Genomic DNA, 17,648 nt, shown 5'->3' with positions numbered 1-17,648 from the left:
GTACTGTTAGTGATGTCAAATATAATTGTCTTAATCGATGGATGTGTTTCAATACATTTATTGTGAGGCTGACTCTACGGTCTCAGATTGAGGGCTTTAGCAGACGTGAAAAAATTGCACCCAAAAGTATTTCTAACTCCAAAAATATGAATTTATCAAAATGATTCGTAATTAAGTGTACAAAAGTATTTACTGAAAAACAAAAAAAACGGAACTGGAGAAACTTATAAATAATATATATATATATTTTTTATATATATATATATATATATATTTTAAAAAGTAAAATATATTTGTTGAATTTGAAATTTCACATCTTAATATCCTGATTAGAAAATTACTTAAATATGTACCATAGTAAAATTCATAGTCTCAAGCCTGATCACAATAGTCCCATGTAATTATTAGACTAAATTTACTGGAGTACAATTTTTGTTTAATGAAGTGTTCTGCGTGAAAACCTCTTCAACAAGCACAATTTACCAAAAGGAAAATAATATTTTGCCCGTCAGTTATGTCAGCACATGTAAACCCCACATCGGTTGACCAAAGTGCTGCATAACCTCAGACGGGATTACAACACATTGGACGGAATTAAATTAAATTCATCAAAAGACCGAGATTTGAACTCTGGTAGTGATGTAGCAGTGGATGTAACTTGTTATTACCCACCCAGCGGTTCACACGACAATAGATAGAACTTCCGTATAACAGAGTTGGACGTTGTGCAAATTTGTGGAGATTCTTTCAATCATCCTACAACATTTTTTTTTTTATCAAGCAATGAATTCTTTTAAACTCACTGTACATCAACTGACCCGTGGCAGCTAAATTATATCTGAATGTGTCTGGTCTAACGGGACGCTGTGCTGGATTCTGCAGGCCTCGAGTTTCCCCAATAAAACGTCTTCGCCATTCAATTAACAGCATCAACCTTTAAAAAGAAAAAAAAAGTGCAGAGCCAGCCAAGTAAAGGACACTGCAGTCAAATTTTGATCAACAGCCTCGCTTTTCTGCCGGCTCCCCCCGTGGCTCATATGGTACAGTCCTAAGTGTGCGGAATGGTGTGAACAACCAGGGACTCCTCGGCCCAATGTACCACTTGGATACTGATGACACTGCGGAGTCCAGTGCGTTCCCCCCAACATCCCTTCTTGTTCTCCCTCAAAGTTCAACTCGGGAGCTCGGACCTGTTTGTTCGGCTTTCTGACATAAAAAAAAAGGCCCGAAGCTGTTGTGGTGCCGTGCCCGGCAGCACAGTGCCACCTGCTCTATTTATATCTCGCGAGGAATTCAGGATTCAGAAACTCAGCTGCCACTTCTATTATTACTATTAGCTAATGCTGTAACAAGTACCCAGCTAACACCAACTCCGTAGCTCCTTTACCAATAGCCTTATTGCTCAGTGCTAATTATGTCCTCACTGTCAATACCAGACGTGGTATTGAATGTTCTGTTGTTGCATGCAGGATTTTTTTTTTTTCCGATACTCTTAATTCATTTTTCATGTTCATAAAAGTTAAAGAATGGGGAAAAAAAGAAAAAAAAGAAAACTGTAGTTTATGGATACAAGCGGGCCTATGTGTGGTTGATATGATGCTGCCGCCGTCTTAACTCTTGCTCGGGACCCTTTGAGTTATTTTTCTTTGAGAAAAGCTGTGTTAGAGTCAACATTACAGTCTGTTATTTAAACATAACAGTTCCACAAACCATCTCGGGTTGTTTTACCAAACACTGCACGGCTGATAGCTGTAAATGTGGAATCCTTCACTTCATTATGTCCCCACGAATGGATGACATTCATCCCAGCACACACTGTGCAGCCCACAGGATGTGGTGTTGATGGCAATAACCTTCTTATGGAATAATCTTCCCTGGCTCCCCGTCTTTAAGTGACAACCGTCGCCTTCTCCCTCTCACTTTGCTTGCGGCGTGCAAGTCAGCAGAGACAGACTTAGTTGCATAAGACAGCAACGTGTGCAGCTGCACTGCCACGGCACTTAACACTTGTACAGAACTGGGAACACGTATAGAGTTCACAGGTGGAGGAGGGAGGGCTCGATGGGTTAAGGTGATCCCTCAGGCTGGCACAAGGGCGTGGCGTGTTAGCACCACGGCCGGGGGCGTCCGAGGTGATGGGTGTCCCGGCTTGCTGGGGTTTACGCTGCGGTGGTCCCTGCCCACATGGGCTGTACTGACACAGACAGAGGCGGAAGATGGAGGGGAGCGAGGGAGAAACCTTATCCTTCTGGGATATTGAATTAAATGTCACTGCTCTGCCCTGAGGGAGACACTGACAGGCCGACCCCTATCACAGTCCCCAAATCTCAGAGGTCGGAACGGCTGCACGACAGCTGAGGCCCGGCGAGCCACTGGGTGAAACGGAGATGGGACACTGGCAGAGCAGAACAAATATACCATGTTTTACCAAGTCAGGGAACAAAACAGCTCGTGACGAACGTTTGTCCCCTTTAAGTTGGAACTGTGAAGCAAATTTATAAGTTTCACCCTCAGTTCAGCTTGCAGACACGTTTCTTTGTAACTGCAGAGTGACTTGTGAATGCTGTGTGGTCTGCACACTGATCATCACACTAACTGCTGTCAAACCATTTAGTAGTACCACGTGCACTAAATTCAATTCAATGTTTACTTGATTCTGATATCCCTGACATGATTCTGACATCTGTTGTGTGAACATATTTGCAACATGATTTTCTTAACAATTAAATGCTCTATGTGCAGATAAAAATAAATAAAAATTAAAAAATTTAAAAAAAGGATAATTCACTACTTTTTGCAAATGGAGTTGCCCCTCACTAAGAGGGCCACACAGCAGGTGATACCTCGGCATTGGGAACATGAAAGCTGCCACAAAAAATAAATCCTATTTTAGAAATTCTGTTTGTAAGTGCAACAGAAGCTTGTGCTTGGGTTATGAATAGTTTAATACTGTATATAGTGTAAATATGGCCTCATGGTTACGTAGTATGTAAACCATATGCTACTCTGCTAGTACTGCAAATACATGACGTTTAAAACCATGAAACGTAAATGTCAATTTTATGATGTATTTATTTATAGAGAGATTTGTTATTTCCAAATGTATCCCATTTGTTTAGAGACACTAAAACACAACAAACCCGAGTTTTGTTTTTACATATCAACATAGAAAGCGTGTTGATGAGTCATGCAGGGGATCATGAGCCACAGTCAGTTAAAAAATGTTTATAGCTGGTTTTGTTTTTGTTTTTAACTTTTTATTTGTTCTATTTCCAGACATACTACTGTCCACTGTCCATTATTGTCCACGAGGATCTTGTGATTTAGAGACACTCTCCTTCTGCTGGAAAACCTCTATGACTGGAATCATTCGCCTGGCTGGAGTGGAGTGAAGACTGAGCAAGTTAGTGTCAATGTGTTTCATGACTATTTTATTCCTGTGTTTCTTCTTACTCTACACACTGAAAAATACCAATAACCATTTATTCATTACTATTAATATGTAATATGTAAAACACATCAGAAAAAGTCACATTCCTTTACAAGTATTACAGAAAATGAGCCGTTTTCTGTCAGTCACCATGTAGAAACACCTCACTGCAAAGCATTTGACTTTTGATGAATATAGATCACATTTCAAGTTCAAATGAATCTGTCCGTTTGAATTAGGTTGAATTAGAAGAATGAAAAAGATATTTTGCTGTTAATTTCACTGGCTCACGGGGAGTCCTAAAACTCACACTGTGGTTGATCACATCATGATGTGAGATTATGTAAAACATTATGGTCACAAGGCAGTTGTGAAAATCCTCTATGAATCCTCTGAACTACAACACGTACTTTTAAAATCTAAATAAATACCCACACACTGAGGTAAAAAAATTGAAAAGAAACTAGGATGATGGAAAAGTGCTGTTTGCAGCATTTGTTTGCTGTAAAAGAAAAAAGACGATTAAAGTCTGTTAGTGTTAGAATAAAGATTGTCAAGTATTTGGGGACAAAACATATCTTATAAATTAAAATAATGTCCAAACACAGTAATCGTGCTGTGGGCGTCGTTCAGTCACCGCTGACTGAACAGGACGAGCAAAAACAGGACATCTCAAAAGTTACAGTAAAGTTAGACCCAACATATTTTACAGTTATTTTGTTATTGAGGTCATGCTCCTCTATCTGTGACCCTTCTATATGTCATCATACTGTTGGTGAATATACCAGAATATATGTCAATGATCTTTGCGCTGTGTTGCTATTTTCATCTTTATTTAATGCATTTATCCTTATTTATTGCACATGTTCAATAATGTGTTGAGTTATTTCGGGTATACAATGTAAAATAATGAAACATTGTAATGATGAGTAAAAAAACAAGTAATTTCTAATCAGCTTGATGGAAAAAAAACAATTGCAACCTTACAACACTGTAAAACAGAAAAAAGCAAATTCTGAGCAAAGCCTGTAACTAGAAAATGTTGAATACTTTTACTTGAAAAATTACTTAAATGTTGAATCTAATTCAAAGCCTAAATGGGTATGACTGAATATTTTACTAGGAAGTAACAGTGTATGTTATATAACTCCTTTCTTTATGTGAAGTAGCAAACTTTCATGGATGTAACCCGCCTTTGCCCAAAGTTAGCTGGGAGGCTCAGTGACCCTGTCCAGGATAAAGCAGGTCGAGATAACGGATGTGAAGACTCAGGTGTGTTTAAGGACAACAGCACTTGTTTTCCGTTTCTGTCAGGTCCAGTTTGTTTGACTTGATTTGTTTAAATTTTACTTTTGATGCTGGATGGATCTCACCCATAGACTGTATATAAAATCACACCTTATGTGGCAAAAACTTACAATACCCTTTAAAACCTATAATGGCACAGGCAGCTGACACAGAATTTTGACCCCCAAAAAAATACACTTTTAGATAATCCAACGTTAGATTGTAACACGCCAATAAGTGCATTTTTAACCTTCCTGCTGTACTTAGGTCTTTCATTACATCAAAATGGCTGTGAAAACGGGTCACGAAAGACCCGAGCACAGCAGGAAGGTTCAAGTAAAACTTATTTCCCTCTGAAATTAAGCTGATTTTGGATGCTGGTTGGTACATTGGCACTGTACAACAACATAATGCAGTAATAACAAAAATGCAACAAAAATGTGTGCTGCAGTAGCTGTCAGAAGTGGAACACCTGTCAGTTTATTGATTAATAACTTCAGTTCCTGTCTACTGAGGACTCTGCACTGCCTGTTTACTGCTGTTAAAACAAATAGTAAATCAACAGATCAGAGCTCAGCAGCATACTGAGCATTACATTACACTTTTACTCTGAATGCTGAAAAGTTTGCACAATATCAGGATTCACTGTCAGAAACAAGACATGTTTAGACAAAAAAGTAATAAGCAGGAAAAATAAGTGACCAATACTTCCCCATATTTATGAATAGAACTGGAATAGACCCATTCAGGCTTACAGACCCAAGGATATAAAAAGAAACTCATTATTTTCTCTGTTGAAAAGTGTGGAGTCTGATTTGTTGATAACATATTCAGTGTTGTTAATCCACCACAAGAGGCCATTGTGCCTCACCGAATGACTGCTGGTGGTGGGATCATCTGTCGTACATCTACTAAAGCCGCGCCATATCTCCCTGCTGCCTTTCCCTTCCTCATAAAAAAACAGAAATAAAACTTGATCCTTGCGTATCTGCAGCTGGGGCTTCTCCTCTGTAGATTGTATAATTTAACAGGGCTTTTTATCCGGTCTGGTGTCTCTCAGAGGTTATTCTCTCTCTAAAACTTGAAATAGTTCACGCGTCAGAGGGGAGCAGATGATGCAGCTCTGCTGCACAAAGTTCTCCTTTCTGGTTTGTGCTTTGTTCCCAGTCATCGTGAACTTATGACAACCTGCACGTGAAAATGCCGTAGTGTTCAGCCACCTTCCTCAGCAGAAACCAGTCGAGCCTTCACTCAATGCACCCCCCCCCCCCCCCGCGCCAACCCTCTGGATGATCTCCTGTCTCACTCTCTCACCTTCTCCCTTCGTCTTATTCCACTGACCATGCATGTTCCAAAAACAGATCTAATTTTCATCCACAGTACATCCCCCCCACCCTTTACTCTCTCTCTCTTTCTCTCTCTCTCTCTCTCTCTCTCGCTCTCTCTCTCTCTCTCTCTCTCTCTCTCTCTCTCTCTCTTTGCCCCCCTCCTTGTACCAGCGCTCTCCAACATTACGTCCTTTCCAAACCCAAGCCTTGTCCCCATGTTCCTGTCCAAGCCCACCATCTCACCTCCCCATTGCACCACCTCCAGCCCCACCCATGTCCACCCATGCTGGAATTTGGAGGCATGTGTCAGCGGGGCGTCCACCAATCCCGAGCCCTTCGGTGGTATAAAACCCTGAGCATGTATGTGCTTATTCGCTCTTTCTGTCAGTCCAGCACTCCTGAATTGGAGGGTGCCACACTTCTAGGTGAGGGTGGTGGAACAAGGTTGAAAACTGCCGAGAACAACAGAGAAGTAAAAGAGCGCGGCACGGTTAGACGGCCAATCCCTTGTCTATCCAGAAAGGATGGAGAACTCACATATGAAGGAGGCGCCTGAGTGCCTGACATACTTCGGCGTGAACGAGATCACTGGTCTGACTCCTGACCAGTTCAAGAAGAACCTGGACAAGTATGGCTTCAATGGTGAGAGTGCGGGCATCGGGGATGGGGTAGGAGGCCTTCTGAAAGACTCACATAGTCTGGCAACTAGGCCACATAGAGAAACTCCTCACTTGACTGTCAAAGAAACATCTCAGTGTTTGGATTCAGAATATCCCACGATGTACAACTGCTTCTGCTAAGATGCTTTTCTGGAGAGCTGGCACCAGCGGAGTTTCCAGAGATACTTGTTGAGTTGCATGAAATGCTTTTTTAGAGAGGAGTTGCAACAGCTGGTAGAAATGCAGAGACATTGAGAAGCAGAGACTTTGAGGGCTTTGAAGAGCTATTTAAAGATAGCCAAAGAAGATGGTTGGAGAGAGAGCGAGACAGGTGATGGCTCAAGAAGCTTCCTGGGTGATATATCGGGCGGGCACTAACAGGAGAGGCGGATAATTTTGGGCCGGGTAAAGTAGGGAGGTCCTTAGATGGCCTATGGCTAAAATGATCCGTAGTGTGATTGCTAATCAATAACCAGCGGAATGCTCAACCAGACAGCAAACGCTATGTGATATAGCATCACAGTCATTATGGCGGGAAGTCTCCTGCTTTTACAGTGATGCCGCCTCGGTATATTTCCAGAGCTGTCATTAAACATTTGTGTTTTTCTGGAACTTTATCCACTTCCTGGAAGTTGTCAGGCCTAGACTGGAAATCGAAAGAGTCTGAGTCAATATCAAATAATAGTACCATACAAAGGCCTTTTAAATTTGGCCATTCAGCTACAATGCTAGAGGTCAAGCAAACAGCGAGTTTTGAAAAGGTGGAAGTCTAGATTTTCCCCCAAACTTTTGTTGACAATGTTTCTTGAAGAAAACAAATCTTTCTAACCAACCTCTTTTTTTGTCTTCCCGTCTCCACACTCCTCCACCTCCTTCACCTTTGTGTCCGTCTCCAGAGCTGCCCGCTGAGGAGGGTAAGTGTTTATAATCTGACCACATTTCCATAATGTGAACAAGAACTTCCAGACAGCCATATTTGACCCAGAGAGGATGGAGATCATTTACTGGTCCTCCTCCACAAAGGGCTTGAATAAAGACACACGTGCAGCATTTTGATTGTGTAATTCCCACAAGCTAATCACATCCTACATGTCACTGGACATCGTCAATCAACCGCTGACACCTTTTTACCATCATATTGAGAAATAAAAGCCACTAAGTTATATGCTAAACAGTTTGATATCAATACAAATATACTTTCAGAGGCTTTTTTGAGATGATTATTGTCCATTGATCTATACAGATGTTTAACTTGTTCTCTGTCTCTGTGTCTCTCAGGTAAGAGCATCTGGGAGCTGATTGCTGAGCAGTTCGAGGACTTGCTTGTCAGGATCCTGCTGCTGGCTGCCTGTATCTCCTTTGTGAGTAAACAAGTGTTGGCATCACTTTTTATTCATGTCAGTCATTTTAAACTGAGGATATTCCTCTCATGTTCAGAATGAACTCAAGTAACAGTCGTAGGATTTGTAGAAGACATAATAGTAGCAAGAAATTCAATAAAACACTCTCATGTGGGAGCAGTTTTCCAAAATCTCCAACAGTTATAGTGACACTTTAACTATATTTTTTCTTAGGAATATAGTCTTCAGATTTAATATAGTGTTTTCTTACATTTTACATGTTTTCACATAATCTCTGGTCCCTCTGACATCCTCGATTTCCATCACAAAACAGGCGATTAGTTGCATTCATTTCAAAGCCCATCACACCAACCGCTCCAGTAAATTAGCACACTCATTACTTTATGGCTACTTTGTCAAGACAACATCTTATCCCTCTCAAGTCCCTCCACCCCTCTATGTATTTTTGAGGACGACAACTTGAGAGGACGGAGACAGATTGCTTGTAGGAGGTGTATTAATTCCTATGCCCAGTTTTCACCCCTTCTGCCAGCTGTCACGATGGCCTTAGAAGGCGAATATTGAGGAGCAGGCGAGAGACGGGGATCAGGGAAGTATAGGGGGGCTGAGGGGTAAGGGTTTATTTTAAGAAAGTCCCAAGCTGAGGACAGAAACTGAATCCTTCGAGAAAGGTCAGGCCTGAAGGAAGGAACGAAGAAGGCCCTTCTCAGAATGAGGGTGGAAGTCAGGAGGAGGAAGGAACTATGGGACACTGAGATCAAATTTATAATGATTATGTAATCACATTATGACATACAGAAATACTATCACAATAACAGGTGTAGAAACAGGAAAAGATAGAACCAGATTAAAAAAAATAAAAGTAAAAAAATTCCCTGTATAATTAAGAACTTAAAATCAACATAATTTTTTTTAATTTTTCACATTGTTTACATATTTTCATATTATCCAGCTGACTTGTACAACCATGCTAAATACATACAAAACTCCCTCTAAATACCTGACCACTTTAGGATGGCCTCTACAATCCCCAGAAAATGTTACCTGTTATCATTCAGATGTTACACATTTATACAGAATTATAGGAGTCATTTAATTGAGACACAATGAAAATATTTAAACCATGTTAATAATCCATTCAGTACAGATACATGCTGTTTCTCAGGAGCAGTATGACCCCACTAACACTGTTGTTTCCACACTAACAAATGACTTATACCGTGCACTGCTCTGACCTCAGGTGCTGGCCTGGTTCGAGGAAGGTGAGGAGACCGTCACCGCCTTCGTGGAGCCCCTCGTCATCCTTCTTATCCTCATCGCGAACGCTATTGTTGGAGTGTGGCAGGTCAGTGACATTGCCCAGCACATTGAGCAACAACACATATCCACTGCAGTTTGCTGCTCAGACGTAGTTGCACAATCAGGATACTTTCACTTTTACGACTTTGATGCTCAAAATAGTTTGTGTGTTGAGCAAGTCTTGAATAAACAATATTATTCACATGAACTTATATTCAAGCATATCAAAAAGATTTTCATTATAATACATTATTATAAATATCCTCATATTTGCAGCATCATATTTTGTGTAAATTCTGACTGCTGCTATCCAGTCATGCTCTTCTACATGTTTGCCAATAAGTAAGGGGAACTGCTGTGGGGTATCAGTCAATGAGGGAACATTGCTATCATCACCACCATGCCAGGTGTTGAAATCAGCTGCTTCACTTCTGTGTTTCTCATTTAAAGAACTGACTTTAGCAATGTGCTATTAGAAGATCTGTTTTGCCTCCCAGATCAAATTCCATCCCTCCAAATATCACTTCTGAACACACACACCCTCCTGTTGCAGATTAGAAAAATGTGTGCACCATGTTCCATCCAGAAAACTGTTTAATAACTTGTTCTTGGACGATATGGTAGCTTAAGATGGAATAGTGCACATCAGATAACAGATGTGACCTACTCATGTATCATCCGCAACTTGTGTACCACTGTGTAATTGCTGCACGTAATTACTCAAAGCCTCTTAGAGGACACTGCCAGTGGCACACCAAGGACAAAATGAGTATAGTTTACATCCAAGCAAGAATAAACAGGCGTGTTGACATCCCCGCAGTGTTCACATGTCCACTTTTCACAATTAAATGTGACATAACAATTTTATTCGTGCTGTTTTTTTAAGCAGATCTTTTTCTTTTTTTCTTTTTCTGTCTTGGCCAACAGGAGCGTAACGCTGAAGATGCCATCGAGGCTCTCAAGGAGTACGAGCCTGAGATGGGAAAGGTTTACCGTTCTGACAGAAAGAGTGTGCAGATGATCAAGGCCAGAGAAATCGTCCCCGGAGACATTGTAGAAGTGTCTGGTAAGAAATATCTGGAGAACGATATACCTACAGTCTCTTATGTCAAATAGTCTTATGACAATGTAGCTGCAAAAAGATACAACAAAACATCCAGAGGGTTACTCAGACAGCGAGAGACGGACACAAATTCAGGATATATGTGTCCAGTCAAGGCTGATGTCAAGGCCTTGTGCCTTTTTAGGACAACGTGAGACAAGGCAGGACGGAGTAGCACTGCTGTGAAAACATGCTGACTGTAGGAAAACAAAATCAGGAGTATAAATACCCTCATTGGCACCTCTTCTCCCCTCCCTTCTACCGCACGCTTCTGTTCACTTCTTAGTGTACACCTGTTGTCTCTTTAACTGTGCCTCCCCCAACCATGTGTGCTTTACTCTCATTGGTCAATGTAGGTGTCAGTCTAGCACCATTATGAAAACTACTAATTCAATTTAGAAATTTAGCACGTTGTCTGCACATTTGGTTCTTATTTTGGGAATTACTTTTAGTATTATGTGATATGCTGGTACAAAAATAATTAAGTAGTAGAAATTGTTCACAAATATACAGTCACCATTGGCTGTATTCTTTTTAATGTCAATAAGAAAAAGATCAATGCTTTTAGTCTGCCGATGTTAATGATGACTTCACTGTGATTCCCACAGTTGGTGACAAAGTCCCCGCTGACATCAGGATTGTTTCCATCAAGTCCACCACCCTGCGTGTCGACCAGTCCATCCTTACTGGTGAGCTTTCAAAAAAAATCAGACAGCGCTTGTTTTTCTGTTTGTCTATTCTACATTGACTTAAACTTCTGTTTTCTCTCTCAGGTGAGTCCGTCAGTGTGATCAAGCACAATGAGGCTGTCCCTGACCCCAGAGCTGTCAACCAGGACAAGAAGAACATGCTTTTCTCTGTAAGTATTTATAATTTATCTTCAGTGTTTTTCCTGTTCCGCTTTACTTCATTTTCCTGGCATGACCTGTTTTCTTTTCTCTTCTTCTCCCGGCTGTAGGGCACCAACATCGCTGCTGGCAAGGCCATCGGTGTGGCTGTGGCCACCGGAGTCTCCACTGAGATCGGCAAGATCCGCGACCAGATGGCTGCCACTGAGCAGGAGAAGACTCCTCTGCAGGCCAAGCTGGACGAGTTTGGCGAGCAGCTGTCCAAGGTTATCTCCCTGATCTGTGTTGCCGTCTGGGCCATCAACATTGGCCACTTCAATGACCCCGTCCACGGAGGCTCATGGATCCGCGGCGCCGTCTACTACTTCAAGATTGCTGTTGCTCTGGCTGTGGCTGCCATTCCTGAGGGTGAGGGAATAAAAGACTTCTCCATTTGTTTCTTCTCCACTGCTCGTTTCTCACACTTAAAGGTTTCTCCATCGTCTCTCAGGTCTGCCCGCTGTCATCACCACCTGCCTGGCCCTGGGTACCCGCCGTATGGCCAAGAAGAACGCCATTGTCAGAAGCCTGCCTTCTGTGGAGACCCTGGGCTGCACTTCCGTCATCTGCTCCGACAAGACTGGCACCCTCACTACCAACCAGATGTGTGTGACCAAGGTGGGTAATTAGTGTTTAAAGTGTGCTGTGGACAGCTCCCCCTAAAGCTCTCCTGCCTCAGACACAATAAAAACTGCCCTTGTTTCCTTCACCACAGATGTTCGTTGTCAAGACTGTTGATGGTGACCATGTTGACCTTGATGCCTTTGACATCTCTGGCTCCAAGTACACCCCTGAGGGCGAGGTGTAAGTTCGATTTCACTGCCATAAATCATCACTCAGTGTAGCTAATAGCAGTCAGTACTAAAGTGTACATGAAACACCTCTAATTTATTCAAAATTCCCTCCTATCAGTTCCCAGGGAGGTGCCAAGACCAACTGCAGCTCATACGATGGCCTTGTTGAGCTGTCAACCATCTGCGCCCTGTGCAACGACTCCTCTCTGGACTACAATGAGGTAAAAACAATCGATTCACGCAGTCTGTTTACCACTGTGATGCCTCATGATGTCCCTCCACAGTGTGACCAATTCTCTGCATCCCCCATCTTGTTTTCCAGTCCAAGAAGATCTTTGAGAAGGTCGGTGAGGCCACTGAGACCGCCCTGTGCTGCCTGGTTGAGAAGATGAACGTGTTCAACAGCAACGTGAAGAACCTTTCCAAGATTGAGAGAGCCAACGCCTGCTGTACCGTAAGTTTACTCTCTTCCATTTACATTTTAATCTTTATATCAGCTAGTTGGGACCCACTGAAAACCAGCACATAGAATTGGTCTTAGCTTTTGCTGTCTTATTAAAACCAATATCTCATAATAACTTCTTCTCTCTATATCCTCCAACAGGTTGTCAAGCAGCTCATGAAGAAGAACTTCACCCTGGAGTTCTCCCGTGACAGGAAGTCCATGTCCGTGTACTGCACTCCCGCGAAGGGTGAAGGTGGTGCCAAGATGTTCGTGAAGGTCAGTTCCCTCTTTCTTCCTCGTCACAGCCTTCTTCACTCCAACCATGCTGCATTGAATGAAACAAAACAAAAAAAAATCACTCAATTATCCTGCTTTCTCCCCAGGGTGCCCCTGAGGGTGTGATTGAAAGGTGCGCATACGTGCGTGTTGGCACCACCCGCGTGCCCCTGACCAATGCCATCAAGGAGAAGATCATGGCTGTCATCAGGGACTGGGGTACCGGCCGTGACACCCTGCGTTGCCTGGCCCTGGCCACCCGTGACACTCCTCTGAGGGTAGAGGAGATGAAACTCGAGGACTCAACCAAGTTCGGCGATTATGAGGTGAGAACATCACAGCCTCTAGAACTTGATATTAAACAGGTGGATGCAAATGTGAGTAAACTTAAAAACTTGGATTGAGCGCCTGTGTGCACATTTCCCTCCTCAGACTGACCTGACCTTTGTTGGCGTTGTGGGTATGCTGGATCCTCCTCGTAAGGAGGTCACTTGCTCCATTCAGCTGTGCAGGGATGCTGGAATCCGTGTCATCATGATCACTGGTTAGTGTTGTGAATAAGTTGAAATATTAGTAGAGAAATGTGCCGTGATGTGTTCTGTTGTTGAACACTAAACCGTACCAAAAGTAGTGACTGTTTAATTTAACAGGATTGTTGATTAAAATAGTAATTATGGAGCATTTTGTCATTTTCATGGCAATAATTGCTGTTTTAAAAACATCTATTATCTAAAAGCAAAATCAACTGTTTTCCCTATAAAGTTGGGTGGAAAATTAAACTATTAGTTTTTAATTATTTGGAGAGTAAGTAAAATGTACTTTAAATACTTCTACCATTTACCTGTTTATTGGAAAGTTTTCAGATACACAGAAATTACAGTGTACTGTAGATATTGGTTTATCTTACACCACAGAATTGCCTTGGTAATGGGTTGTGTATTCGTTAAAGCTGTTTACAGTATTTAAAACACCTATTTGCTCCTGTAGTTTTCGATATTTTCTTTCCAACATGGGGCAAAATGTTTATTTTACACCTCAGAAACTTTACCAACTTTCCGCTGACCCTCTATCTCTCCGTATGTCAGGTGACAACAAGGGAACCGCCATTGCCATCTGCCGTCGCATTGGCATCTTCACCGAGGAAGAGGATGTTGAAGGCAAGGCCTACACCGGACGTGAGTTTGACGATCTGCCCAGCCACGATCAGGGTGCGGCTGTACGCAGGGCATGCTGCTTCGCCCGTGTGGAGCCATCCCACAAGTCCAAGATCGTTGAGTTCCTGCAAGGTTTTGATGAGATTACTGCCATGGTAAGAGCTCAGCAGCAGATGATACAATCTAAACGTGATACAGACCTAATCCTTGTGTTTTTGAGGTGTCCATACATGTGTGTGTTTGACAGTAGTTTAACATATGTTTCATCTCTTCCGACCCCAGACTGGTGATGGTGTGAACGATGCCCCTGCCCTGAAGAAGGCCGAGATCGGCATCGCCATGGGCTCTGGCACTGCCGTTGCCAAGTCTGCCTCTGAGATGGTCCTGGCTGACGACAACTTCTCTTCCATTGTGGCTGCTGTTGAGGAAGGCAGAGCTATCTACAACAACATGAAGCAGTTCATCCGCTACCTCATTTCTTCCAACGTCGGTGAGGTCGTCTGGTGAGTGGCCTGGGTAACACATGCTGAGGCACACCTGAACAGCTTCTTTCTCTCTGTCTCTGGCTAACCTCAGGTTTCCTTTTGTTCTATTACTCCTTCAGTATCTTCCTGACTGCTGCTCTGGGTCTGCCCGAGGCTCTGATCCCCGTCCAGCTGCTGTGGGTCAACCTGGTCACTGATGGTCTGCCCGCCACCGCTCTGGGCTTCAACCCCCCAGATCTGGACATCATGGGCAAGCCCCCACGTTCCCCCAAGGAGCCTCTGATCTCTGGCTGGCTGTTCTTCAGATACATGGCCATTGGTGGTAAGTAGCACTGCGGAGGTTTGTGTTAGGATTTAGTCTAAATGCTGTTAAACACGCTTCCCTTCACTGACTTTGTTTCCTTTCTATGACAGGATATGTCGGTGCTGCCACTGTTGGTGGTGCTGCCTGGTGGTTCATGTACGATACCACTGGGCCCGGAGTCACTTACTACCAGCTGGTGAGGAACTGTGTCTGTTTCATCTTGCCCTTCACGAACACACTGACACAGACACCTAAATAACCTCACCTCTCCTCTGTGCAGTCCCACTTCATGCAGTGCTGCGATGAGAATGAGGACTTTGCCGGCCTGAACTGTCACATCTTTGAGGCCTCTCCTCCCATGACCATGGCCCTGTCTGTGCTGGTCACCATTGAGATGTGCAACGCTCTCAACAGGTACTACCTCAAACGTGTTTCAATAGGCCTACAGCGAGAAAAAAACTGCTTTCGATGTTACACTTCATGACGACTCCAGTGGTTTCTTCATAGATATTCACTCCCATGACTCCTTTTTCTTTTTCAAGCTTGTCTGAGAACCAGTCTCTGATACGCATGCCCCCATGGAGCAACTTCTGGCTGCTCTCTGCCATGACCCTGTCCATGTCCCTGCACTTCATGATCATCTATGTTGACCCTCTGCCCGTAAGTCAGACACTGACGCTCTCCACAGTTTAATTTAAGAGCCTTGTGTGTGCAAATCTCACAGTTTTTGTAGGTATTGTCCTTTGTGAGATGTTGTTTTCTGCTTTCCTCTGTGGGCTTCCACCAGTTCTGACTTCCACTGTTTTTGCCTTCCCAGATGATCTTCAAGTTGACCCATCTGTCCGTGGAGCAGTGGATGATGGTCCTGAAGCTTTCCTTCCCAGTCATCCTCATTGATGAAGTGCTGAAGTTCTTCGCCCGTAACTACGTTGAATGTAAGTGGCCTTTTCACATCCCCTCTAACATATGTATATTTTGAAATCATTCTTATTTAATATAAGATAACAGATAACCATTTTATTGTACTCAATGATTAATTGATTAATACTGTTATCTTTTTAAAATTAATTATTCCTTAATATTTTAACAAAGTTCATCTTTATCTTGTTCTTTCATTTCTTCAACTCCATTAACAACCATGATTTTAATTAAATCTCTTTTCACCTGCCTAATCTCTATTATCTGTCACTTCTCTCCATTCATCATTAACTCACTGACCCCTTTTTGTTGATTTACAGACTAAATTCAATCCACCCACCACCATTAGCCTGTAACTGAAGCAAGGTATTCCACAGCTCGTTGTCATCACTGCGCATCTATCTGTTTGAGTATTTTTGTTGATGCTGCTGTAATGCAGATTTGTCGTCTCTGGTGTCTTTCTGTTATCAGACTCGTGTGAATGTGGAACTCTGGGGTCTCCCCTCGACTTAATGACATCATTGGAAAATGACTTTTAAGCTTTGACGAATTATGTGTGGGGAGATCCCTAAGTGCTGCCATCTAAATGTCATGTCGTCCTCTGAACTCTCTGTTTGTTGTTATCTCTAGTTCTAATATCAGCCGGGTGAGTTCTTCCTCAGAGTTGCTGCTGTCCGTGTTGCATTATAGTATGTGTTTGGTTGGTTATACGTGCGGGAAGAATGTGACCAAAAGGTTGATAATGTCAGTGTCCTACGAAACCCTTTGGCATCCGTCTGCTGTAGCAGTTATAAGCAGGATAGAAACATTTATTGAATAGTTTATAACAAACTGTTATGTTGTTTTTAGCAGATAATAGGTCTTTTTCAGTGTCTGTTGATTTGTTGAATTTCTGGATAGATTTGCTCTTAAACTGTGAAACAAACATAAGAGGATGCTGATGTATGAGCAGATAATGAAGGAAAGTATAAAACAGTTGAAATAATGTAAAATCAGAATGTGATTCAATGTGCTATCGAGAGGTTAGCTTGTAGATTACATCACACTTTCTCTGAGACATTTTAGGAGAATGTTTAATGCATGGACTTAGCAAATGTCTCATGTTTGTCAAAGATAGTTTAAGTGTTGTTCACTTTCATTTGTCACAAGCAGATAAAACCCAAGCAGGGTCTTCGTCTTTGTCTCGTGTTCCATTGTTGCCCAAATCACCTTGTCCCCTCCTTGATTTGGCCTATTTTCTCTTTAGCAGGTACAGGAGCCAACTAGAGATGTAGAAGAAGAAGAGGATCTTATGGGTTGAAGAGAAAGAGGCGAGGAAGAGAAGAGAGAATGATCACAACCATAGAGGGGAGCCATAGTGAGGCAACCAAGAGGAGAAAACACAAGAAAATGTACAAAAAAAAAAAATCAATAAAACTTGTCAAAAACCAACATAAAAATAGCCTTTATATATATAAGGAAGGAGATTGAATTCAAATGAAGGGAAGGATCCCTGCCAACAAACAATACAAATATTTAAGATTTTATTCTAAGAATTAAGGTATGTATTAAAGGTGATTTTTTTCTTTTGTTAACCTTGGATATTCTCAGCTGTTGTGTTTTTGTGTCCTCTGTCCATTTTCATATGATTGACTTTCCAGCTCACTACTTTTATTCTAGTCTTTGTTGCTTGTGTCTCGTGCAGCCTCCCTGCTTTAGCTGGGCTCTGTACAGTGTGGTGTAGGGTTGCAAAATGACTTCACATGGGCAGAAAAAACACATGCCTCCAGCTGCCAGAGGCACCCTGCAGTCAGCGGACTCTGTTGGAGGTCTCATGACATAAAATGGGCATGTCCTCTCAGTCACAACACTTTTGGTCTTATTTATTGTTTACGTAAAATAAGCTGCAATAAAGTGATAATTAAAAACTCATGCACTTG

At 42.3% G+C, this 17,648-nt stretch overlaps 1 protein-coding gene across 3 annotated transcripts; it reads left to right on the top strand.

Moving 5' to 3' along the window:
- The first annotated feature begins 6,420 nt into the window (after nucleotides 1-6,420).
- Nucleotides 6,421-17,640, top strand: atp2a1l (ATPase sarcoplasmic/endoplasmic reticulum Ca2+ transporting 1, like). Of its 3 annotated transcripts, none has more exons than XR_011310634.1 (24): nucleotides 6,421-6,687; nucleotides 7,601-7,618; nucleotides 7,983-8,065; nucleotides 9,306-9,410; nucleotides 10,292-10,430; nucleotides 11,075-11,155; nucleotides 11,240-11,325; nucleotides 11,425-11,722; nucleotides 11,805-11,971; nucleotides 12,069-12,157; nucleotides 12,266-12,368; nucleotides 12,470-12,601; nucleotides 12,752-12,868; nucleotides 12,976-13,194; nucleotides 13,301-13,412; nucleotides 13,954-14,177; nucleotides 14,305-14,525; nucleotides 14,627-14,829; nucleotides 14,922-15,007; nucleotides 15,092-15,225; nucleotides 15,354-15,471; nucleotides 15,629-15,746; nucleotides 16,050-16,133; nucleotides 16,976-17,640. XR_011310634.1 is itself a non-coding variant. In XM_069691641.1 (24 exons), exons 1-23 carry the CDS (start codon nucleotides 6,570-6,572, stop codon nucleotides 16,052-16,054), a joined length of 2,976 nt encoding a protein of 991 aa, XP_069547742.1. In that variant the 5' UTR covers nucleotides 6,421-6,569; the 3' UTR covers nucleotides 16,055-16,095; nucleotides 16,976-17,640. The 3 variants fall into 3 exon arrangements, 2 of the variants coding, with proteins under 2 accessions (XP_069547742.1, XP_069547741.1); XM_069691641.1 differs by having other exon boundaries at nucleotides 16,050-16,095; XM_069691640.1 differs by lacking the exon at nucleotides 16,050-16,133.
- The last annotated feature ends 8 nt before the right edge of the window (nucleotides 17,641-17,648 follow it).

This window comes from Brachyistius frenatus, unplaced genomic scaffold (assembly GCF_029030835.1).
Source record: "Brachyistius frenatus isolate BFR_SWC_R1_liver_20210118 unplaced genomic scaffold, ASM2903083v1 Contig_11, whole genome shotgun sequence".
Taxonomy (NCBI): domain Eukaryota; kingdom Metazoa; phylum Chordata; class Actinopteri; family Embiotocidae; genus Brachyistius; species Brachyistius frenatus.
Note: the sequence above shows the minus strand (reverse complement) of the source record. Positions and strands in the feature narration are given on the sequence as shown.

Bases quoted from the DNA above. Each gene is read 5' to 3' on its own strand.
- atp2a1l (XM_069691640.1), top strand. From the start codon at position 6,570: ATGGAGAACTCACATATGAAGGAGGCGCCTGAGTGCCTGACATACTTC. The intron at 12,602-12,751 runs GTAAGTTTACTC...ATCCTCCAACAG, and splicing joins GAGCCAACGCCTGCTGTACC to GTTGTCAAGCAGCTCATGAA. The intron at 15,472-15,628 runs GTAAGTCAGACA...TTGCCTTCCCAG, and splicing joins TCTATGTTGACCCTCTGCCC to ATGATCTTCAAGTTGACCCA.